Below are 26761 nucleotides of genomic sequence, written 5' to 3'. Positions count from 1 at the left end.
GAGGTTGTTGTAGAGTATGTTCATTAACACCATTTGTGTTCAGCAAACAGCCAGTGGCTAGAGATGCAAAGCACTTTTAAATCCAGTCATCGTGCCTTCCAGTGAGTGCCAACTAGTACCACTCCTACAATATAGGAGGTAATTTCAGATACTAAATGTGAAGAAGAATATGGATTTTCAGTCTATTTGTCATTATGCCATTTCTTGCCTCACAAATAGGATAAAGGATAATAGGCCAGTCAGCCTCATCTCCATCCCTGGAAAGGTGATGGAACAGCTCATTCTGGATGTCATGTCTAAGCATGTGGAGGAAAAGAAGGTTATCAGGAGTAGTCAGTCACCAAGGGGAAGTCATGCTTGACCAATCTGATGGTCTTCTATGAGGACATGACCAGCTGGGTGGATGAGGGGAGAGCAGTGGATGTTGTCTACCTTGACTTCAGCAAGGCTTTTGACGCTGTCTCCCATAACATCCTTACAGGAAAGCTCAGGAAGTGTGGGTTAGATGAGTGGACAGTGAGGTGGACTGAGAACTGGCTGAATGGCAGAGCTCAGAGGGTTGTGATCAGTGGTGCTGAGTCTAGTTGGAGGCCTGTAGCTAGCGGTGTTACCCAGGAGTCAGTGCTTGGTCCAGTCTTGTTCAATTTATTCATCAATGACCTGGACAAAGGGACAGAGTGTACCCTCAGCAAGTTTGCTGATGAGACAAAACTGGGAGGAGTGGCCAATACACCAGAAGGCTGTGCTGCCATTCAGAAAAACCTGGACAGGCTAGAGAGCTGAGCAGAGAGGAACTTAATGAAGTTCAACAAAGGCAAGTGTAGGGTCCCGTACCTAGGGAGGAATGACACCATGCACCAGTACAGGCTAGGGGTTGACCTGCTGGAGAGCAGCTCTGTGGAGAAGGACCTGGGAGTCCTGGTGGACAACAAGTTCACCATGAGCCAACAATGTGCCCATGTGGCCAAGAAGGCCAATGGTATCCTGGGGTGCATTAGGAAGAGTGTGGCCAGCAGGTCAAGGGAAGTTATCCTCCCCCTCTACACTGCCCTAGTGAGGCCACATCTGGAGTACTGTGTCTAGTTCTGGGCCTCCCAGTTCAAGAAAGACAAGGAACTACTGGAGAGAGTCCAGTGGAGGGCTACGAAGATTGTTACAGGACTGAAGCATCTCTCTTATAAGCAGAGGCTGACACAGCGGGGTCTGTTTGGCCTGGAGATGAGAAGACTGAGAGGGGATCTTATCAATGCTTACAAATACCTTAAGGGCAGGTGTCAGGAGGATGGGGCCAGACTCTTCTCAGCAGTGCCCAGCAACAGGACAAGGGGCAATGAGCACAAACTGAAACACAAAAAGTTCCATCTGAATATGAGGAAAAACTTCTTCACTTTGAGGGTGAAAGAGCACTGGAACAGGCTGCCCAGGGAGGTTGTGGAGTCTCCTTCTCTGGAGATATTCAAAACCTGCCTGGGCATGACCCTCTGCAATGTGCTCTAGGTGAACCGGCTGTAGCAGGGGGGTTGGACTAGATGATCTCCAGAGGTCCGTTCCAACCTTTAACCATTCTGTGATAAAGGGTTAAAAACCAATGAGCACTAAGAAGTTAAAAGTGTCCATGTTTACAGACCTCAAAATACCCATACCTCTTCTTACACTCTAAATGAAAATGTTTATAAATTATTCCTCCTGTAAAAAACCATCCTCTTGTGTCTCAGTCACCTTTTCCTTTCCTCTGGCACTGGCTATGCAGATACAACACTGAAACCAAGGACCAGCAGGAAAGTTGAAGGCATGGTTTTCCTCTTTTTAGATTTGCTAAGTATGTTAGATAACAATACAATAACAAAAGCAGCATTTCAATAAGAGGATAAGCCTAATGGAGTTGCTGTAAAAGTGCTAATAAATCATTATTTAGTTCTGACTAATATAATTCATTGGCCAGCAATGGGCTACTTGAAACAATAGCTATCAAAAACCTACTTTGAATAAGTCATTATAATTTTTCCTTTGATATATTTTTCTACAGAAATCCAAACTTTTCAAATAATGAGGCATTAGTATCCAAATGTAATAATTTTCAAAGAAATGAAGGCTACTCTTTTAAAAAAATTAACACTTGTTAAACAAAATAAAACACTAGATGGAGCAACTACCCTATTTTAACATGCCTTACTCTTCAAAGGGCATAAATTCTTTTTCAAAGCTGAAGATTAACATTATATCCATAATAATGTTATGACAAATAGACTTTCCTTGGAAACATTAGGAAGCATGTACAAAGTTATTTACTAAATGGAAAAGAATGGTATCTTTGGACATTATTCAAGAACATTAATATTACAAGTATATTTAAATTAAATGTTAAGCAGCTCTAATCTGTTTACTACTTAAAAAACCTCCTGTGAACAGAGTAATTTTCAGATTTTTCCATGCTACACAACTGACTTGTTTTTTTCCCAGAATATGTAAATACCCTGAAAATGAAAATGTTACCTTGCAACACCTTCTCCCATTTACAGGTATTTTTTGTCCTAAAACTTCAGCTGTGTTACATATATCTCTAGTCCTAATGCCTAATACATACTTTCAAGACCTTTATTATACAGCTCCAAGTATTTTTCCCTCCTCAGTGTCAAATTAATTCCTTTGAGAAAAGGAGCTTTCCTATGACCACTAACAGAACTTAACACACTCCTGAATTATTCTGATATTTTGAAACATTACTTTTAAGGTAGTTTTAGATTTTTGGGGGGGGCTGAAGGAGGAAGAAAAAAAAAGTGTCATCTTCTTCTTATCTCTGCTTTCCACCACTTATGGTAAAAAGTTGCTTTAGGAGGCAAGAAAAATCAACAGCTTCTTTCCCATGCATTTATGCCACAGTGAACTGGGGCAATGGAAATGTAACATTCACTCCGCTGTATGCTATTGTCTACAAGTCAAATCGCTTCTCTCAATTACTTCAGTATAAATGGAGACTCTCATACTTCTAATCTTTCCAAAGCGCTTGAAAATGTAAAAATAAAAAGGATTCTAGAAAGCTTGATGCTTCAATCTTAGCCCTCTGTTGTTTCTCCTCAGCTAAGTAGCTGGAGAACAAACTCTTATGCAGTCCACTAACACAATATTCACAGAGTAGCCAAACTACTCTTTCTTCCTCCTTGAAACTAAGCACCTAGCAATTCACACTGCAGATGCAGTGCATCTTTAAGAGATCCTCTAATCTTTCTAAAACATTTAGATCACAGGAAAGCAAATCTGGAGCACAAATCTTTCCAAACCTGTGGCAATGAAGCCTGATGCATTTATTTCGGGCATACTCTTTTACAGCAACAACGCTGACTAAAGCTTGAGAACAGATGAAAGAAGCTGACAAAACCTGACAGCATTATTCACCACCTTAAAAAAGCTCCAACTCCCAATGCTCCTTTCCCCCCAGCCCCAAAAGTACCAGGCAAGAGCATGCAGTGTGTTGTACCATGACTGCAGAAAGTAGTCAACACAATCTGGTTATGCACTTTCAGGAAGCTTCTGTCAAGCATTCATTAGTTGCTGGGGTTTTTTAATCAAACAAACACTATGCAGTACAGAATCATCAACTCTTAGGCATTAAGTGCTCAGGGAAATTTTGAACATAAACAAACACTTATAAAATATAGAACGATTTAGGAGGGGTAGGTTGAGAACCCCCATTCTCTTAGTTTATTTCAAAAACCCAAAACTCTGTAGTACTATGACTTTGTTTGTCCTTGGGTGTAGGTACAACTAAATATACACAAAAAACCTGAAAGATCTTGCATCCAAGAATGGACCCAGAAAATAACTGACTGTTTGGGAATACAACCATAAGGTTCTCCCAGCAAAAAACATTGATGAAAAAGGTGTCTAGTCACCAATGCACATAGACATTTCAGCTGAGCACGCAAATTTTAAGATGAGTTTTCTTCTCCCATTGTTATGCTTATGTTCAGTATAAATTTATTAGGCTGGGGAAAGACAACAGTATAATGTCAATGTATTAATTTCTAAGACTGCATTTCTATGTTTTAATAAAAGCAGGCACAATAACCATTATTCTAATCTGAAACTCCTTCCCCAAATTTTCCTCTCAAAGTGTTTCTCTGAAGCTTTTTATTGACTGGTCCTCCTGCTCTGGAACACCCACTTGGACTTTCTAGAGAGAAAAGGTACATAGTCTTTTTTCAGCTACTCAGTTAGAAATGCCAAAAAATTATCTAAATGGAAAAACGTTGCCTGCAAATAATATAACCATCATTCATCCTGCTGCACAGCTGTGGACATTTCTAATATCGTTTACTTTCCACATCACCATATTGTAGGTCCACTCACAGGTATTCAGTGAACAGTCATACCGAACTAGTTCTCATATGGTGGTATGATTGCATTGTTAAAACAAATCTAGTAACCCCAGCACACAAAGCAATATTCCAGCTAGTTAGACTGTATTAAAGTGTATTAAACAATGAACTCCCTTCTTCGTGCTATAATTCATCTTTCTTTCCTACCAGATCAAAATAAAATTCTGATCTGTGCAGCAATGAAAAGGACTCTGATTTTAAGTATATATAAGAAACCACAACTTATTCAAGTACCTAAAGTCATCCTAGACAAAGACTGAGAACCACAGATTGTTCCAAGGTTCATATCTTGACTGTTATCCAAAAGTTAAACAGAGCTTACATGGTGAATAAATATCTTTTAGATAGCATAAAACATAAATCAAAACCCTTCTAAACCTAGTATGCAATGGTAAAAAACTTTAACACTCTGTAAATCTGGTAGCAGATCTGCCAATAGTATAGCTGCAAGCAATCATAATCTCCAATTTGATAATATAACTTATTTTCTGTACAAGGATCTATCAAATTTATATATATCTTTGCTACTTGTGATGCTTTAGACAGACAACAGCTAAAACACTTAAACAGTTTATAATTCCCAGTTTGTATAAAACGAGGTATTTCTGAACATGAACAATTCCTATAATCCAGCTAATTCCCGCCCTCCAGTAGTTTCCTTGCATGATGACTTAGAAGTCTGTAGTCTGCTGTACCCTGCCAATTTTACTTTCAGTATTAAGGCAAATCAAAAGAATATGGGTAAGAGGAAAATATAGACTAATAACACTGCGCTGCTTTTGGCTGGAATAATTTTCTTCATAGAAGCTAGTATGGGGCTATGTTTTGGATTTGTGCTGGAAACAGTGTTGATAAAACAGGGATGTTTTTGTTATTGCTTAGCAGTGCTTACACAGAGTCAAGGCATTTCCTGCTTCTCACACCACCCCATCAGCGAGTAGGCTGGGGGAGCACAAGAAGTTGGGAGAGGACACAGCCGAGACAGCTGACCCCAACTGCCCAAAGGGATATCCCATACCATATGGCGTCATGCTCAGCATATAAAGCTGGGGGAGCCCTGCTTTCCTGGGGATGGCTGAATACCTGTCTGCCAACGGGAAGCAGTGAATGAATTTCTTGTTTTGCTTTGCTTGCGTGTGCGGCTTTTGCTTTACCTATTAATCTGTTTTTATCTTAATCCACGAGTTTTCTCACTTTTACTCTTCTGATTCTCTCATCCCACCCAGGGGGAGTGAGCAAGCGGCTGTGCGGTACTTAGTTGCTGTCTGGGGTTCAAGCAGAACAATTACATACTTAGTATCTGAGAAAGGAACTTCTGCTGCAAATTGGTCTCCAATTTTATAATAATGCATAGATATTTATAGCAACAACTTTCTTGAAGGATTGTTTAAAAAATCACCCTACTTCATTTAGTTTTAACTAAGATAATGCTTTCCTTTATAATAGTAGACTCTCATTTCACTTCCTTATACTTATATCAAGTACAACCATTCCTAAAACATTCAGTCTGGAAAAAAAAAAAGTGAAAAGTTTTAAAATACCAATTACTGAAACACTTCCAAATTTCAGGGGAATTTTCAGTCTTAATTTTTCAATTTCAAAATTAAGAATGACTATTTTCAAGGCAGGGACCATGCCTTAACATAGGTTTACTCTTGCACATACAACAACAGAGCCTTGATCCTGTTGGAGATCTTTGCACATTGCTACTGAAACTTTAACAAAAGTACTAATGCTTATAATGTCTGTTAAGTAAAAACATTGCTATCTAACCGTTCCTTGAACAAATTCAGGAATTGTGAGTCTGGTGACAGTCATCACTATGCGTTATTTTGAATGCTTAGGAATATATCAGCAAAATATAACTCACTATTATTTAATGGTAACCTAGGATATGTGAAAAAAAAAACAGATTCCAAATGAGGACTTCAGAGATTACATACAATTCATTCAAATTTAGCTAACGAGGTTATTTATTTAGTCTAAGCATTTTCTATAGGAGGAGTAGTTATTCAATTTAAGAAAAAGGGGGCGAACCATTCTTCTTACATCACATATACAGCATTCTTAAATAATGAGGTTAAACTAGAAATCTTACTTTTATAATGGTCGAAGAGGGGTAAGATAAATCCCACTTCAGATGACTATGTGTAAAAAAAGATGCCTCTAAGTATCTATTTTTTCAGTTACATACTCCTTCAATTAAAAAATAAGTCAGATTTCTCCTATTCTTCGTGTATCTTACTCTTCTTAACTAAACAAAGGTATTTTCTATAGAAATGAGACACTGAATCCAGTTTCACATGTCTTTCAGTCCTTGAATCTGTTACCTTGAAATTTGTATGTTTATCTGAATGTCAAAAAAAATTTCCAAAACAAACATTACAATGAGTGTTTGAAGTCTAGCTTCTCAGCATCTTATTCAGAAATTTAGTGCTTCAGCCAGTTCTACTTAAACTCATCAGAAATTTTTCTTGTGACTTTAATAAGTGTTCAGTATTAGTCTAAAATCCCTTGTCACTTGTACCTGGAGTTACACAGGAAAAATTCTGAAAATAATGACACTGCATGTTGCACCAAATATTAACTCTGCGTCTGCAGAACTGTTATTTCTACTGCTGACCCACAAGCCAGAAAGAATACAACTTGAATTTTAGAAACCAGGCAATATCTTCCCTACTAGTATTGTAACTATTAAAAAATTCTTTTTAAAGAATGTAAAAAGCTGAGAACTAATGGAATGCTTCTTGTCTTTCAAGTTTCAAGGCTATAGTCAAGTGGGACCCCCACAATGCCGTACATAAGGACTTCTACTGACTATAATTACTATTACAATGGTATTGACATGATGATTAACAATCTACATTGCAAAATAGTTGGACTAGAAGCATAAAAAAATCCACAACTCATCCTGAATAAAGAAAGATAATAATCCATTGGTACCTTAATAGAAAACGGAAATTTAATTTTAATCTCAAAAAAGTATATAGCAAGCTATTGCAGTCAAATGACTATTTTCGCATTCTCATCCAGACTCTGTAAGTATTCTCCCTCTGTCTCTTAATGATTCTCACCTCTTCCTAATTTCTGAATCCACAAGGAGTTGCCTCTTTTTGTGGGGTGGAGGTGGTGGGAGTTCCTCTTTAGCATGCTTAACCAGGATTTGTTCTCTTGTGGTCACCATAGTTACAGTTTCCATTACAGTTGTCTGTGTTAGTGATGTCTGAGCGGTAGTGACAGCCTGCGACATCTGTGAGAAGTATTAAAACAGAGGTCACACATTGTTTGAAAGACTTCAGTAAAGACTGTTTAGAATAGCAACCGAAAATAATGAGAAACTGCTGCTGTCTGATCATTTGCTGACCTTCAGAAAAGAATAACCCTACATGCAACTCAAATCCAATTGTTTTATCTGACTCATGCTGTGTGAACAAGATATCTGCAGAAGTCAATATGAAAATCAGAAAAGATCCTAAACAGAATGAACTTATGGCTCCCTCTAAATCATTCTGAATGAAGAAAAGAAATGAATGGTCAATTTTATGAGGGACTTGAAAGATAGCAAATATATAAAATGTTACTATTGCTGTATGTTACTCTGCCTCCATTCTGAAGATTTATTCCTTGAGAAGTAATAAAGGCATGGTAACGGCACTAAACTACCAGTTGTTATTTTTACCATTTACAATAATTTTCAAACTAGAATGTAATTCATCACAACCTACTTGCACAAAGAGACACTTAGCTTTCTGTCGGGAAATCTTAAATTAGAAAACACGCACTAGAAGGCAAATTAATTTGCATCAGTGTTATTCTGTAATTAAAAAACTACTGCTAAGGGGTCATAACAGATATTAATACACATAATACGTAACACTGTAAATACTACCAATCTAATGCATTTAACTTTGCTATGAAAATAAAACCTTCATATAGTTCAGCTGAATAAAAAAAAAAAAAAAGATGAAAAATATTTTCTGCTCGTATTTGTTTGAAAGATACGGGTTGTACATGTATTGCCTGTTTATATTTGTTTCCATATAACACCAAACTACAAACTTCCCACTTACACACAGGCAGCTGTTCTTAAGTCCCTCAATTTATGAGAAATGGATCACTTCTTTTTTTGGTTCTGTCAGATGATGGCTCGTTTGTCAAAATGCTCTAGTTACAGCTCCAATGACCACCTCATGGTTTAGGGGCAGTGAAATGGAAAATAAAAGGAAGAAGTTATACCAGGAGCAGGAAAAGCTGTGCACCAAGAGAGCCCTGCTTCTTTGCTTATTGCCAATGTGCAAGAATTAGAAAGACTTTCCAATTCAGCAGCAGAAATGACAGTAACTAAAATTCCATGAAACTATATACACATACATAAATAATCTTATTAGGTCTTGCATCAGAAACTCCATGAGAATATTGAGTTACCTTAGTTATTGAGACATTAGTGTTTCTATAAACAATGCAGAAGAGGCATACCAGGTAATTAACTGTAACTCCTTTCCAACAATACTTTCTTATATTGAAAAAAAGTGACAAGGAAAGGGGGATAATGTTAGTAACCAGACTCTTCTCAGCAGGCAACACCAATAAAACTAAAAAAACCCTGAAAAAAACCAAGTTCCTGCCAACATTGCTGAATCTGTCACATGGTCTTCAAAACAAAAAAGTCTTCCTGCTCTTTGTCCAGTCTTCCAGCGAAAGTGATGAGTAGAAAAGCCCATTACCACTGTAGTTTTGATAATCTTTTTTAAAGCAGTCAGCTCAATGCTATGCTTCCCCCTCTAGAAATGTCCAGGTGTCTAGGCTTTAGAGCAAAATCTGGACTACTCAAAATACTACAAAATTAAGATTCAAAGCAGAATTTTTTTTTGATCTCTGGATTAATTACATCAGTTGGAGTAATCTGCTTGTGAACTGCAGGGACTTAACTAACATATGAACTACATAAATATTTGAAAGAGAAAAAAACCCCATTGACTTTTTAATCACTACAATACTATGTATTAATACTCTTGTTTTGGTTCCCTCAGCAAGATGTATTGACTTTGATATTTTCAACTACAGAAATCATGAATATAATAAGGAAATGTTTCCATATAGTTTTATTAAAACTTTACACAGCATACTTTTCAATTTTATTTTTATTTTATTTTATTTTGGGGCAGAAAGAAAAAGCAAATTAAAGTTTCTGGGGTGTAAGATTCCATGAAATGTGAGGATAACACCTCATGTCATCTTTCCCTGGGTTGACTCAGACAGGTGGGGAAGAAGCTGCATCCCGTAGTCTGAGGGGGATGAAGAAAGACTACAAGGCTCTAGGACGGTTGGTGAAAGAGTCTGGGGCACAAGTTGTTTTCTCCTCCCTCCTTCCATTTTCAGGTGATGACGTGGGATGGAATAATAGGATTCTCTCTATTAATGCCTGTCTACGAGACTGGTGCTACAGGCAGGGCTTTGGGTTCTTTGATAATGGCTGGTTTTATAAGACACCAGGCGTGACAGTAATACATGGGAAAGGTTTATGTCGTAGGGGCAAAAGGGTTCTGGGACAGGAATTAGCAGGGCTCATTCGGAGAGCTTTAAACTAGATTCGAAGGGGGATGGGGTAGCAGCTGGGCTTGCACCACTGGGGCAACGCTCTAGTGTTGAGGTAGACCAGGAGGCCTCCCATCCCCCTGGGGTGAAATCGGTGTGCTCAGCTCGCTCCCTGAAATGCCTGTACACCAATGCACGCAGCATGGGGAATAAGCAGGAGGAGTTAGAAATCCGTGTTCGGTCGGGGGGCCATGATTTAGTGGCAATCACAGAGACTTGGTGGGACGCCTCGCATGACTGGAATGTGGTCATGGATGGCTATGTCTTGTTCAGGAAAGACAGGCCGCTAAGGAGAGGTGGTGGAGTTGCTCTTTATGTGAGTGAGCAGCTAGAATGTATTGAGTTCTGTCCAGGGGCGGATCAGGAGCGAGTTGAGAGTTTGTGGGTGCGAATTAAGGGGCAGGCTGGCAGGGGTGATACTGTTATGGGTGTCTATTACAGGCCACCAGATCAGGATGAGGAGGGTGATGAGGCCTTCTACAGGCAGCTGAGAGCAGTCTCGCAATTATAGGGTCTGGTTGTCGTGGGGGATTTCAACTACCCTGATATTTGCTGGGAGGCCTACTCAGCCAGCCATCCTCAGTCCAGGAGGTTCCTCCAGTGCATTGATGATAACTTTCTGATGCAAATGGTGGATGAGCCAACTAGGAGAGGAGCGCTGCTGGATCTTATTCTCACTAACAAGGAGGGTCTGGTTGAAGAGGTGAAGGTTGAGGGCAGCCTTGGTTGTAGCGACCATGAGATGGTAGAGTTCAGGATCTCATGTGGCAGGAACAGAATAGCTAGCAGAATTGCAACCCTGGACTTCAGGAGGGCCAACTTTGGCCTTTTCAAGCAATTGCTAGGGGAAATCCCATGGGACAGGGTACTAGAAGGTAAGGGGGCCCAAGATAGTTGGTTAGCATTCAAGGACTGCTTCTTCCGAGCTCAAGATCAGAGCATCCCAGCAGGTAGGAAGTCAAGGAAGGGTAGCAGGAGACCTGCATGGTTAAACAGGGAACTGCTGGGCAAACTCAAGTGGAAGAAGAGGGGGTACAGATCAGGGAAGGAGGGGCTGGCCACTTGGGAGGAATATAAGTCTGTTGTCAGAGGATGTAGGGAGGCAACTAGGAAAGCTAAGGCCTCCTTGGAATTAAACCTTGCAAGAGAGGTCAAGGACAACAGAAAGGGCTTCTTCAAATACATTGCAGGTAAAGCCAACACTAGAGGCAATGTAGGCCCACTGATGAATGAGGTGGGGGCCCTGGAGACAGAGGATAAAAAGAAGGCGGAGTTACTGAATGCCTTCTTTGCCTCTGTCTATACTGTTGGAGGCTGTCCTGAGGAGCCCTGGACCCCTGAGGCCTCAGAAGAAGTCAGGATAGAGGAGGAATCTGTCTTGGTTGATGAGGGCTGGGTCAGGGACTAATTAAGCAATCTGGACGTCCATAAATCCATGGGCCCTGATGGGATGCACCCGCGGGTGCTGAGGGAGCTGGCGGAAGTCATTGCTAGGCCACTCTCCATCATCTTTGCTAAGTCGTGGGCAACGGGAGAGGTGCCTGAGGACTGGAGGAAAGCGAATGTCACTCCAGTCTTCAAAAAGGGCAAGAAGGAGGACCCGGGTAACTATAGACCGGTCAGCCTCACCTCCATCCCCGGAAAGGTGATGGAACAACTTGTTCTTGGTGCTGTCTCTAGGCACATCAAGGATAGGGGGATCATTAGGGGCACTCAGCATGGATTCACCAAGGGGAAGTCATGCTCAACCAACTTGATAGCCTTTTATGAGGACGTAACCCGGTGGATAGATGATGGTAAAGCAGTGGATGTGGTCTATCTCGATTTCAGTAAAGCGTTTGACACGGTCTCCCACAGCATCCTCGCAGCTAAACTGAGGAAGTGTGGTCTGGATGATCGCGTAGTGAGGTGGATTGTGAACTGGCTGAAGGAAAGAAGCCAGAGAGTGGTGGTCAATGGGACAGAGTCCAGTTGGAGGCCTGTGTCTAGCGGAGTCCCTCAAGGGTCGGTACTGGGACCAGTACTATGCAATATATTCATTAATGACTTGGATGAGGGAATAGAGTGCGCTGTCAGCAAGTTCGCTGATGACACAAAACTGGGAGGAGTGGCTGACACAACGGAAGGCTGCGCAGCCATTCAGAGAGACCTGGACAGGCTGGAGAGTTGGGCGGGGAGAAATTTAATGAAATATAACAAGGGCAAGTGTAGAGTCCTGCATCTGGGCAAGAATAACCCCATGTACCAGTACAAGTTGGGGGCAGACCTGTTGGAGACCAGCGTAGGGGAAAGGGACCTGGGGGTCCTAGTGGACAGCAGGATGACCATGAGCCAGCAATGTGCCCTTGTGGCCAAGAAGGCCAATGGCAGCCTGGGGTGTATTAGAAGGGGTGTGGTCAGCAGGTCGAGAGAGGTTCTCCTCCCCCTCTACTCTGCCCTGGTGAGGCCGCATCTGGAATATTGTGTCCAGTTCTGGGCCCCTCAGTTCAAGAAGGACAGGGAACTGCTAGAGACAGTCCAGCGCAGAGCCACGAAGATGATTAAGGGAGTGGAACATCTCCCTTATGAGGAGAGGCTGAGGGAGCTGGGTCTCTTTAGCTTGGAGAAGAGGAGACTGAGGGGTGACCTCATTAATGTTTATAAATATGTAAAGGGCAAGTGTCATGAGGATGGAGCCAGGCTCTTCTCAGTGACATCCCTTGATAGGACAAGGGGCAATGGGTGCAAGCTGGAACACAGGAGGTTCCACTTAAATATGAGGAAAAACTTCTTTACGGTGAGGGTGACTGAACACTGGAACAGGCTGCCCAGAGAGGTTGTGGAGTCTCCTTCTCTGGAGACATTCAAAACCCACCTGGACGCGTTCCTGTGTGATATGGTCCAGGCAATCCTGCTCCGGCAGGGGGATTGGACTAGATGATCTTTCGAGGTCCCTTCCAATCCCTAACATTCTGTGATTCTGTGATTCTGTGATTCTGTGACTCTGTAGCTAAGAACAGTCCAAATAATTCCTTGCTCCTTATATGCAGTTTTGGGTACAGTGTCCCTTTCCTCTTCTCACAAAATTCTTCTTACAACTGGTTTTATCCAAAAATCAATGATAGGATGATGTTTCTGACACCCAAAGTCATATCCTGTCATGTTTCTATTTGCCAATTAATACTAGGGTATATTTTACAGTCACAAAGGTATAAAACAGAATAAAGCACAGCTAGGATGCTGTAGGAGTCATCTGCATCATACTACCAATTATATAGGAGTAATAGTTTCAGCTGGTGACTGGGAACTGTGCTTCAAAAGCAGGCAGTGCAATTAACTTATACTCAGAGCAGTCAAGTCACGATGTTGTGGGGGGTAACGATTTACATGTCAAAACAGTAAAGAAGTATTTTTTATGCTTATTCAATAGGAGTGGAGGTTAAATACGATATACTTGATAAGGATAACGGAGATGTGAATTTGAAGTTCATAGTAATTCTAATTAGAGACTGGGTAAGACTAAAAGGTACTGAAGATTACACTGCAATGTAACTCTGCAAGATGAAGTTGGTTCACATTTAAAGAGTGCACACACTCTAGAGGGCAAAGGAAAATCCTTAAAAATTCAAGAAAGTACCAGAAAGGAAGTAGCTTTTATTAGCTTCCCTGAGGGAAAAAAGGAAAAAAAACCTACTTCTTAAATCTAACCACTGAAGTGGTGTGTTTCATGTATTATTCAAAGATGGTCCAAATAATGACAGTATAGTTTCCTCATCCCACTAAGCTCCTGACAAAAAAGTATGAATCTGAGAAGGGGCGATATAGCCTAGGCCTTTAACCCACTAGAAAACCTTATGGAAAGTGCTAAGGTGACTCACAAGGCTGCACATTAAAAGGCTTTCAAAATACAATGCTTGCCTGCAGTTTCACACCAGCAAGCTCATCTTAGAAACATTAAAACTCATCTCTTTTAAGAGTGGACAAATTTAAATCTTCCTTTTCATCCTCTACAGGCAAATGTATGTACAATGTGTGTACAGCACTTCAGCAGTTTTATGTCATTGTATTTCTCTTTTATACAGCAGCCTACCTTTAATGCCATCATTTATTACTGCCTTTGGAAGTGCCCTCAGTCCTGATAAACTCATAATTTTCCTTAACACTCACTTTTGGAGCTGTCATCTGTTCTTTGATGAAATGTATGTATGTGAGTGGGGAAGTTCAGATGAGGAATGGTGTTTTCTTTAGTTTGGGAAGGTTTTCAGTACAGTTTACTGAAGCATAACGAACTCACCAAAGGTGGGTTTAGAGTTTCTAAAAGTTATGCATCTAGTCAAAGCAAGTTGTCCTTGTTTCCACTGTGCTGTCAATGAAGGAAAGTTGATATTTTTATGATGAGGACAAACTGCTTTTAAAAGACATCTCTCTTTCTCACCCTTGCCATTCACTCATTTGCAGCAGAAGCTTCAGCCATGAGTTCAGATTAGCTGCTTAAATTCAGTAGCAATTAATTCAGCTGAATGTGGGAGGACTCACATTCTACTTTCTGCACTTTTCCTTTGGGATGTATAACTGCTTCCTATGTCTAGAATCAGCTTTGAACTGAGGTTGAGGTTGTCTCTTCCATTTAATTCCTTATTTTGTTAACAAGTTAATCATTTAGTGACACTTTAGTAAGAGAGGAGGGGAAATAACTAATGGCAAAAATGTAATCATGAAGGTAATATGAGAATTATTAATGAATGGAATAAAGTTCATTTTGAAATCAATATCTAAGTTTGATAAATAAAATATGCATTTTCTGATAGATTTTAGTTAAAAATGTTTTATTTGTCACCCTCTTCCAACTCCCCTCCTCCCCAGTTCATGATTAGAGAGAATAATTAGATCTTTTAGAGGCATTTTTTCTTGCAGTCTAAATATGTCAATGAGCTCTGTAATTAATAAATGTATAAACCTCACTAACATTATCTGCCCTGCCATATCTAAACTGTGTAACAGTGCCTTAGGAAGCAGTCCTTCAGTTAGCACTGAATGTACAATGTCTCCAGAATTTGAAGTACTATGCCCACAACAGCATACCAACTCTGTACCAAGCAAAGCAGCTTCTCCTTAGAGAAAAAGCTTATCAGCTGAAATGTGCTGCTATGATATGACAGTTACACTGTTTTGGGAATCCAAAGCGTCTTCTGCCTGTGCTGCTCTATGATGTATGGGTGTACAGCCTCGGGATTGCTCACTTCACAAGGAAGCTATCTTTTCTGTAATCTAAGTTCCATTTTCAAAACTAGTATCTGCTCGTAGGATGGAATAACAATCTAAATAACTCTTAAACACTTTGGAGTGACTTGCTAACTTCTTCAAATCATGTGACTCTAGCCATCATCCCAAATTAAAAATGCATCTCTGGATTTTCCTCTGCATTGATACAACAGGTTTCCTGCAGCAAATATACAAGAGTTAGATCAAAGTTTCAACTGTTACAAATGTTGTGCAACACAACCTGGTTTTGGCTTCTGTTACTAAGTGAAATTGTACCCTTTCCCCATTTTCTTCTCTTCTATTCTCCCAAACTAGTTTTCCAGTTTCAGCTACACAAGAAACTGTATCACAGAGCAAACTAAAAGATTAATATATGAGTTGGAAGCAAGGTTAGAGAGGCATTCAGATCACTAAAGGAAGTATAGCAACTTTCATTTAATTACCCAAACATAAGTTGGTAGAAACATTAGTATATAGCAACAAAAAAGTGCAGCATGGTGAAGGGAATTGAATCAAACTGACCAGAACTATGGGAGGTCCTCTAGGGACAGGACACAGGCAACATTCTGCTCCATGCTATCATTAAAATTCTTAATGTCCATTTCCATTTCACCAGTCATACAATGCTAGCACAAAAATAACTCGAAATTAATCGAATGGGAAACAGTCAGCTGAATTGGGTTTAAATCCAATAAGAAAGTGATGATGACAGATGGCTAGGAAAAATAAATGTATATGGTTTTGGTACTACACCCGAGCACTGATTTTTGTTATCTGGTTTAAAAAACGTGAAACTTTAAACCCTCAATTTCTTTTTTAATATATTATGGTTAACACAAAGGAGCTGGGCAACATAATAGTGGATTATATTCTTTTTTTCACTGGCATTTTGGCTACAGGTATGGATAGATTTCTTTATTTTTCCAAGAAGCTTCTCTTTTTATGGCCTCTCTTTTTAATCTGTAAATCAGTATAACATAAGCAGAAGTAAAATAGTAATATATTACAAACTTTCACTGTTGAAAAAAAAATTCTCTTTAACTAGCAAACAGTTATTACACTAATTTCAGACTAAGTGCTATTCCACAGATACAGCCATAAAAACAGTGTATTTGAAGTGACCAACTATCATAGGTTAAAAATAAATTAAGTGGAAAGTGTATTTTCATTATGGATTGTACCATCCCTAAAAACATAGTTAACAACCCAAGAAAGTAATCAACTGTCCTGGTTTGGCCTAAACCAGGCCAATTTTCCTTTCAGTGATTTTTCATTACAGCTAAGTCTCTTCTAAGTAACTGCACTTTCTGAAACTAACTGCATGTTTTGCAGACAGTGTCTGCTTCTAGGACTGATAACACTCGAAGCTTTTAGTTATCACTGAGGCACCAGTAGGGATGTTATGCAGAAAGGCTCTGGCTGTACTTATTCCTAGAGAAACCAAGGTCACAGCTAAATTCCTCACTGATTATGAGTGAAGAGCCACAGAAGGGTCGCACCTCCAGGGAGGAACGGACAGGACAGGTGACCCAAAATTGACCAACGAGGTATTCCATCCCACACACGTCATTCTCAATATAAAGCAGGGGAATCACGAGGGTCTCGGCCTGCTTGAGGCTTGGGTGGCTTCTGCTGCTTGAGCCTTCGGATGGCTTGAGCCTTCGACCCTTTCTTCTCCCTTCTCACCCTTCTGGTATGGCCGGTGTCCAAAGAGGACTCTGTCCATTTTCCTGCTGCCCCCGATCCTGCTTTGTGCATCCCTGAATCCAGTTCCCGTCCATCGCTGGGCCCAGCATGGGCCTTCCCAGAGCCTGCCCTGTGGTGCTGGTGGTGACGTGGCCGACATCGGGGGAGCTCAATCTTGGTTTTGTATATATTTGTATATATTTGATTATTCCAATATTATTATTATACTCTTTCTCACTATTATAGTTTATTAAAACTGTTTTAACTTTCCAACCCGTAAGTCTCTCTCCCTTTTCCCTTTCCCTTTCCCTTCTGGAGGGGGCGGGGGAGGGTTAACAGAGAGCGTCTGCCACAGGTTTAATAGCCGGCCCAGCTTTAAACCTTGACATCAACACTATAAAGAGAGATCAAAAACTAGAGATAAATAAAATTCTGGAAAGCTATATTACAGTTGTATTATGCTGTCCTAAAAATAAAATATGTCTTAAGCAATTATGCAGGGAAAAAATTTAAAACAATATGACAAACATCACCAAAACTACTTCAAGCATTTGACTGGCAAAGGATTTGACTGTCACCAACTGACGAAATAATCGTTTTAACAAACCTGTTTAGAATTACTGTCCACCTTCTGCACAAGGCTATCCCAGCGCTGGGCAAAATTTTCAAGACGACTTTCCAGCTTTTGAGACACTGTTTTATTTTTCACAGCTACAAGGAGCTCTTGGCTGAGCGACTTCAGCTTACTGATCATTTGCCTTTTTATTTCTAGATCTCCTTTTAGGATCTGTTAAACAAAGTAACAGCAGGAAGAACAGTAATTTATACAGAAAAAAAAAACCAAACCAAACCAAACCAAAACAAAAAACCCAACCCCAAAAAAACTTAGAAAAAAAGCCTAAGGAGAGCATTGTAAAGAATCGAAAATGGGTAAGGGTATTTCATACAAACTCCTACACTTCCATGTTGTTGTTACTGTAAAAACTGCTGGCAGAGCTGACATAGTGGAATGGATACATTGCACTTCACAAAGCAATATAATATGACAGGTAGAGCAACTCCAGACATCACAGCATGCCTCAGGCGGCGACATAAATCAAAAAGCTAACAGCTGTGTGACATTAATAACCTTAAAACTGCACTAATGTTAACAACTATATCAACATTTCAAACGACGTTTCTTTAAAGTTTTGTTGTACTTTGTCATATATTGCATATTAAAACTCACTGGGAAATAACTGTTTCTTAGAAAAATAATATTTGACCCCAAACCAGGATGAACAATAAAGAACCATATATTTCTCATCTTTCTCGGATCTCAGCAGGCTCTGGTTACATGGCAGTAGTCTCCCAGGGAATGGGGAAGCCTTGCGAACCCTCAGGAGCTCTTCTGAGTGTGCCAAGGAAAGGGTCTTGCAGCTGGGAACCTGGAAACTCCCATGTACAACCTCTGAGCTCTGCAAGCCACCATAAAGCTTGAACCCATGGTTGTTAATGGAAAAGGAGAAATCATTAGTCTTCATGTCTCTACTGCAGTAAACTGCCAAGGGATCTTGAAACTCCTGAGATATATACATGCAAACCTCTATATGAAGCAGGCTCTTCACAGATCCAAGAGTCATCTATAGCTCCATTTCTCACCTGGGTTTATTTTTTAATGTCTCTACTGGTTTACTCCATCGATTTTCACACCTTAAGCATTCACTCTCTACACCCTAATCTGTGCTAACCATGGCCAAATATTCAACTCTTTATGCAGCTGAGGATTGCAGTCTAATCCCCAAGGCATGAAAGGGATAATTAAACAGATATTTAAACAACAGAATTTAGTCTACATATACTTTCCTGTAGCCTTATCATCCAAAATTGTAAGCTAAAATACAGTGCAGTAAAAGAAAGATTCATAGTCTTTGTAATCAGTATTCTTTCCATTCAGATGTGGTTTGAAACATCATAATTACTCATGTTAGATACAGTTAATATCAAAATTTAAATTGACTTGTCCCTAAGAAAAAGTAGTACTTTATATTTAAGAATCTGCATAGTAAATATAATAGAGGTAGTAGACGAGATGTAAAAAAATTTGCCATCTTAAAATTTCAAGGATTGCTATATTTTTTGCCTACAGCGTCAGAAAAAGCTCACGTGAAAGGCACTACATACACTGACTGAAATAATAAAAAATGGTACTCTACGAAACGTGATTAGTGAATTCTGAACAGCAGTGTTTTATTTCCAACCTCCACAGCTGCCAACAGCTGTACAATACACAAATGAGTTCAGCATCAATCCCAGACACATGGAGTACAATCTGTAAGTGAAACACTAGAAAGAGAAGGATGCTAAAACTTCCTCTGTCAAAGGTATCGCTCATTACTACCTAATCTGCTTTTGTGATAGCTACAGATAACCTGTAAAAAAAATATACTGGGGGATTCTGTTTTCACATTTACATACTGAAAACCTGTCAATGTGCTACAGTAACCAATATACTCTAGTTTTGTTTTTTTTTTCTGGTACAAGAATAGACCTAAAATACTAATGAGCTAGCAACAAAATATGTAATTTATCAATCTGCAATAGAATAAATGGTACTATTTGCTTTATGAAATTAATTATCAAATAACTCAGTCATAACTTCTGTCAAGTGCATACTGTAAACTCCAATATTTGAACTTCGTGAAGTGGTTTCCTTATTTGTTGGCTTCTACTAGTTTTTTTTTGTTTTCAAGTTTTTAATTATTGCTGTTTTGCCTTTCCTTAAACACCAACAAAAATTTTGCTCATTGTAATATTCTAATCAGCAACATCTGGTACAAAGTAATTGTTCAGCTGCTAAGAGATTTATTCCAGTAAAAAATGGTGTAATATCTAATTTATCTCTTCTAATAAGTAAATAACTTTACAGTAAGCAAAGCAAGAGAAGATTTAACTCTGTATTAATGGAATATTTACTATAAATATATAGACTCAGATCCTGTATACCTTTGCAGAAGATATCAACATGTTTTATGAAAAAGAGAAACACCATTTCCTTCACTTTACAGGCTGCAAAACTTAGGCACAGGACATGAAAACAGCCTATCAAGTCTGTGCCATAAATGACAGTAAAATTTCACCCCAGTCTGTCCACTTATGTTCTACATTCTCAGTGCATCATGTTCTCCAGCTTAGTCCATGCTCTACGTCACCTTTCACCTTTTGTAAGAATTCAGAGACAATTACAGTAACAGTGAATAAATGATATGCGGAAAATTAAAAAAAAACCCACTAGTTGTTTTAAGGGAATATTTTTAGAAATAGAGCAAATACCCATCAATATCAGAAAAAAAAATGAAGTCAGTATTAATACATGCACAAAGTAGTAAAGCCTAAAGAGTTTTTCTGACCTTTAGACTAAGCAGATCCCAGAAGAGAATTAAGGACAAAGGAGACAAATTTTCACATACAAATACTGACTGAATCCTCTGAAACAAGCCATTTAAGATTATTAAAACACAAAAATTTCTTGCAAAAACCAGCTTTATCTGAACAAAAATTCTTCCAAATAGATACTATGGGTACAGCATATAAACGAAGAAATCTAACTGACTTGACAACAATTTTAACACAACCTTAGAACTGCTACACTGACGAAAAATATATTTTACACATTCATTTCAATAACAATGAAAATGTGACTGCTAAAGCTGAAGGCAAAAGAGGGACAGCATCTGTACTGGGTTTACATGGCAAGATTTTGGCAGCAGAGGGGCTGCAAGGGTGGCTTCTGTGAGAAGACACCAGGGGCTGCTCCCATGTCAGATAGAACCAGTTTCAGATGGCACTAAAACAGACCCACCACTGCTCAAAGCTGAACCCATCAGTGACTCCGGTGGTGGCTCTGTGAAAAAAATCATTAAGAAAAGGTAAAAGACACTGCACAGCAGCTGTAGGAGAGAGGAATGAGAAAAATGTGAGAGAGAGCACCCTGCAGACACCAAGGTCAGAGAAGAAGGAGGGGGAAGAGGTGCTCCAGGAGTCGGAGCAGAGATTCTCCTGCAGCCCATGGTGAAGACCATGGTGATGCAGGTTGTCCCTCTGCAGCCCATGGAGGACCCCACACCAGAGCAGGTGGATGTGCCTAAAGGAAGCTGTGACCCTGTGGAGAGCCCATGCTGGAGCAGGCTCCTTGCAGAACCTGTGACTCCGTGGAGAGGAGCCTACGCTGGAGCAGGTTTGCTGGCAGGACCTGTGGCCCCACAGGGGACCCAGACTGGAGCAGTCTTTTCCTGAAGCACTGCACCCCATGGAAGAAAACAATGCTGGAGCAGTTTGTGAAGAACTGCAGCCCATGGGAAAGGTGTATGTTGCAGCAGTTCATGAAGGACTGTCTCCTGTGGGTGGGACCCCACACTGGAGCAGGAAAACAGTGTGAAGAGGAAGTTGCAGCAGAGTCGAAGTGTTATGAACTAATTGCAACCCCCATTCCCCATCCCCCTGCACCACTCAAGGGGAGGAGGTAGAGAAGGGAGTGAAGTTGAGCCTAGGAAGATGGGAGGGATGGGGGGAAGGTGTTTTAAGATTGCTCTTATTTCTCATTATCCCACTCTGATTTGGTTGGCAATAAACTAAATTAATCTTCCCCAAGTTGAGTCTGTTTTGCCTATGACAGTAATTGGTGAGTGATTTCCCTCTCCTCATCTCAACCAGTAAGTTTTCTTCTTATTTTCTGCCCCTGCCTTGCTGAGGAAGGGAAGTGAGAGAGTGGCACTTCATGGCCAGCCAAGGCTAACCCACCACAGCATCATAATCTTTGGGACATTCAGAGAGATTTGGAATCTCTCTTCTGCTAGACAGATTTCAAAACATTTTGTCTTCCACTGCCCAGAATGTATCTCAACCTCCATACATCAGAGTATTCTGATACCAAAAGGAATATAAGTTTAATTTACATAGTTTTATTTCAAATGTTTTAACTTGCCTCTTTCTCCTAGTTTGGGGGAGTTGTATCTGAGAAAGAATCTACAGAGAACTAGTATTTGTTAATAATACTTAATAATGGTGAGCCTGCAGTCAAATCATTAGAAACAATCACTTTTTGGGGAAACACACACTTGTTTATAATAAGTAAAATAATCAGAAGTTGGGCTGCAAAAATCTTCCAGCAATCCTGAAACAGGAATCCATGTATGGAGATTTTGGTTCAGGAACAATCTCAATCCTTGTGCTTACTCAAAATCTTTATTACAGTCTGAAAATATATGCATAACTACTACCAGTTTAACAAATGTTGGTAAATGAAACCTTACTTTTAAGCAGTAATAGTGCTTACTATCAGAAATCCTGTCTTAAGTAAAATTAACAGTGCATTTCCTCCCACTTGAGAAACATGAGATAAAATTACTGTGGAGGAGACACTGATGTATTTCTCCATCAGTAAGCAGTAGTTAAATCCCGATTTCTTCAGAAGTATCCTGAACTGCAAATATGCATAAATACTACCAGCTGCTCTTTCTTATTTTACCTTCTATTTGTTACTATGTGATTAAATGATTAATGTGATGTAACAGTCAACATTTTGTCATGATGTGAACAGCATCTCAACAGACCTATTTCACTTCAGGCACTTTAGAAAGCTGAGGACCTTGTAGGAGGGTTGTAGAATTTCAAATGAACAGTCACAATGCTAAGTGGTTTCATAAAATACCTTCAGAAATTTCCTTCAGGCTTAAGAGACTGAAATATGGCTAAAGAACATGACCTTAATCTTGCCATGTTGTGCATATAAGAGAAACAGGAAAAATAGGCTGGAAGCTCTTATGCCGTATCACAATATCAAACCTAAAATTTTTAAAATCTAACAGGACAAACTAATACTGTAATTCCTTGATGGAAACGATTAGACAACTGAGGGACTGTGCTACCATTTGTTAAGAATATAAACATTTTTATAGTAGTAAAAGAATGTATGTTTATTGCCTCACCGACTCAGCTTTACAATTTTGGAACAAGCTGGCCTAATTAAAAAGGCGATTTTTCATGACAGCTTCTCCTTTACTACACCCAAACATATCTCTATGTGCAAAATAACATACACCAAAAGACAGGCATGATTTGCACTTTTCTCCTATTTCTAAAGGCCAGTCCAAGAGTGGAAGAACATATTCCCTGACAAGAATTTTCATGCGGGTAATGCATTAACACAAATTCCCTATGATTCAGAGAAGACTAAAATAGTAAATCTATTTCTAAATAGACTAAAGACTAAAATTCATCCACAAAACTGACCATTTGGCATTGTGTGAAGGTAAAAATACATACTCACTGGAATTTGGAGATGACTGCTACTAGGTCTAAAACCCAATAGAGAAATTCCAAAAGTAGAAAATATTTTTCTGCTAGAAATTAAAGAGACTAAAGAGGCAGTGTTTCTCCAGCATACCATCAACACTTAAATATCTGCATTATGGATCAGTTGTTTCTAAAAACATCAAAGGTATGTATGTGGAAAAAGATTAAGTTGCTATTAATAAACCCCACCTGTTCTGTCAAGGATGACACGATTCTTGTTGAGGTTCAGTGGGATGGAAGAATCACTTTATTTACTCTGGTGTTCAAACATTCAGTTTCATGAAAGTCTGTCAAAGCTTTCATGAGAGTAATGCTCAACAATTTAAGCTGGCAAAAGAATTAACTTCGTAAGAGTGTGTATTTATCTCATTAACCAAATCTATGAAAATATTACTAAAGGAACGTATTTCCTTCTTAACATCGTATTTCCAAGCGATTCTGAAAGGTACCCGAACTGGTCTTACCCTTAACACTTTCAAACCATTAATAGCTTCCTACTTCACAATTTGTGATAAATGTGATAAACTGTGATAAACCTCCAGTTTCTATCTCCTCCAGCAACTTGCTGAAATCCACAAGTACTAATTTATTGAATAAATCTGATTTTCTTGACATAAATTTTTCTTCATTAAAGTATTTTAAAGCACCCTGAGTTGCCTCTAATTCATCATGCATTAATAAATGCCTGGCTTGAAGTCAACTTCAAGATTGCTTGCACGTTAGATTACCAGAATTTCCAAGAAGCATATACATTGAGACAACTGACTACATAAAGAGTTCCTTTCCTTTAGAAAGAAATGTACTTAATCCTAGTAAGTAATCTTTAATCAAAATCCAAGTCTGCCCTTCTAAATATATGTTTTTATTAGCCTCTAAGGAGTTACAGAGGGAAAAAAAACAGAAAAAAAAAAAAAAAAGGAGTGTGGTAGCATAATAATTAAAGTTTCTTAAGATTATGCTGAGAATCATAGTTTAGGGTCCTGAATTTTGTAAAAAAAAATCAACAAGTATTTACTTCCTAGTCATCCTATGAATCAATAGGGACATTTACCACTAATTCTGTACCAGCTGCAGGGTAGTTATGAATTAAACAATCAAGCTGTAAGAAATTTTTTTTTTAAAGAAAACACCCTATATATTTCTATATGTGAGGACAAAATACAGTAAATTTTTTAAATTTCACACTTACTCAATCATGGTATTTTTATTGACCAAAAGCCCAGTGTTCTACTTTTAATACAGAAGGAAGAGGACATCAATTCTAAAATAATTTTTAAAAATCTAAGGTTGAGCCTACTGTATAACCAAATAGTTAATAATAACTTAAGAATCTTTCATGACTGAAAATTCTAATATGTAAACTGTAAAACCAAGTCTTGAAATAATGCCTAGGACACTTTTTTCCCCTCTATTTGACTGAACAAATAATAATAGTTCTGTTTAAACAGAGGATTACCAATGAAGTTCCTATTTATATAATTTTTATATAAATAAATAATATTAATAATTTACCTATTTTAACAAATGCATGGACATGAACGTTTCCTTTCCTCTAAATGCATAAACAGTCATTGTTACGTACAAAAATAGCACATATCATACCGTCTTCTTTACAAAAGTCTTAATGCTATAAAACCATTTGCAAGTCTAGGCTGTGACAAGTTTTCCACCTCTACAGGCACAGTGTCTTTCTAAGCCAGTCAGACCTACATTCCCTCCATAAAGATGATGCAGAGTAGAATAGTTTCTGAAGAGTGAGGTAGAGGACGTGTTGAAATGCATGCATTTTATGTAGGTAACTAGATTCCCGAAATACAGTTGAAGTATAGTTGTAAAGTAATACTAATGTCAGCATTTCACAAGTTTTGAGTCTTTAGCTTTTTCGAGTTTAAGGAATGTATGACAGGTTTTGATGTATGATAAGTACTTGCTCATATGTATATGTCTTTGTATATAAACATATATACTCAGTCTCACACACACAGCTATGAGAGGAATTAGAAAGGTTAAGGAGCATCAGGGAGTCTGAGAAAGAGATAGACCGGTCAAACCAAGCTTTGCCCTCCCTGAGACAGAAACAGGAACAGCCACAAGAAAAAAAAACAAGATTAAGGGGACCCTGTATCCTGCCCCCACCAGGCTGAAGGCAGTAGCTTAAAGGAAAGGAGTGAATGGAGGCAAGGCCACACTTGGGGAGGCAGGGAAATTCCCTCCTTGCACACCTCGCCTTCCCAGGTGCCTCTGTACACAGGTATGAGGCTCTGGATATGGAAGGCCAGTCAATGGATGATGTGGATGATGTCCATCTACACCAGAGGTGTTGCCAGGGTCAGAAAGGCCTGCCCCCCATATCACAATCACCTCCACGAGGAAGAAAGGTTATAGTTGTAGGTGACTCCCTTCTGAGGGAAACAGAGAAACCAATATTCTGGACAGATCCTCCTCTTAGGCAAGTCTCCTGCCTCCCTGGGACCCAGGTTAAGGACATCACTAGGAAACTTCCTAGCTCGATACGGCCCTCAGACTATTACTCTACTGCTATTCCATGTGGATGGCAATGAAGCCACAACGCATAGTCCAAGGGTGATCAAAAGAGACTTCAGAGCCTTGGGACGGTTGGTAAGGGAATCTGGAGCACAGGTTATTCTTTTCACTCTCCTTCCAGTTGTGAGCAGCAACATTGGAAGAAACAGATGCACCCAGTCTATTAATACATGGCTTTGTGGTTGCTGTCATTGCCACAACTTTGGGGTTTTTGATAATGGGATGGCCTACATAGCACCAGGCTTGCTGGCACCAGATGGGATTCACCTTTCTCTAAGGGGGAAGAGGGTTTGTTCATGAGCTAGTGGGGCTCATTGACAGAGCTTTATATTAGACTTGAAGAGGGAGGGGGATAATATCAGGCTTGCTTGTGACAAGCTGTGGGATGACACGCCAAGGTTAGAGGGACGGAGTGCTAGCAAGGGCCTGCAGCCTGTTGCTCTGAGACGTGCTGGCTACACTGCATCACACTTGAAGTTTTTGCGGAGATGAGCCACGGGCTCATGAGGTAATAGAAGCCAACAGGGAAACATCAGTGAGATACCTCAAACAAACTAAGGGGTGCTCATCTAAGAAGGTGACAGAGCCAACAGCCCAGCTGAAGTGCATCTACACCAATGCACACACCATGAGTAACAAACAGGAGTTGGAAGCCACTGTGTTGCTAGAAATCTGACCTAGTTGCCGTTACTGAAACTTGGTGGGATGAATCCCATGACTGGAGTGCAGCTATTGATGGCTACAGGCTGTTCAGAAGGGACAGGTGAGGAAGGAGGGGTGAAGGGGTTACCCTCCACATCAACAAATGGATAGAGTGTGAAGAGCTGTCTCTGAAGAACAGCCACAAGCAGGTTGAAAGCTTATAGGTAAGAACTGGAGACGGAGCCAACAAAGGGAACCTTGTGGTTGGTGTCTACTACAGACCCCCGGATCAAGGGAAGCCTGTTGATGAAGCCTTCTTATTCCACCTACAGGAGGCATCGTGC

General features: G+C 39.6%; 1 protein-coding gene across 1 annotated transcript in view; it reads right to left on the bottom strand.

The window, feature by feature from the left end:
• The window catches only part of DMD (dystrophin), a 1374504-nt gene that overhangs the window by 817476 nt on the left and 530267 nt on the right, over positions 1-26761 (bottom strand). Inside the window, 2 exon segments of the mRNA XM_068422827.1 lie at positions 7451-7626; positions 17506-17685. Coding sequence (XP_068278928.1) covers positions 7451-7626; positions 17506-17685 — 356 coding nt within the window.

Source organism: Nyctibius grandis, chromosome 2 (genome assembly GCF_013368605.1).
Source record: "Nyctibius grandis isolate bNycGra1 chromosome 2, bNycGra1.pri, whole genome shotgun sequence".
Lineage (NCBI taxonomy): Eukaryota > Metazoa > Chordata > Aves > Nyctibiiformes > Nyctibiidae > Nyctibius > Nyctibius grandis.
The sequence above is the reverse complement of the archived record's forward strand: the minus strand, read 5'-3'. Positions and strand labels throughout refer to the sequence as shown.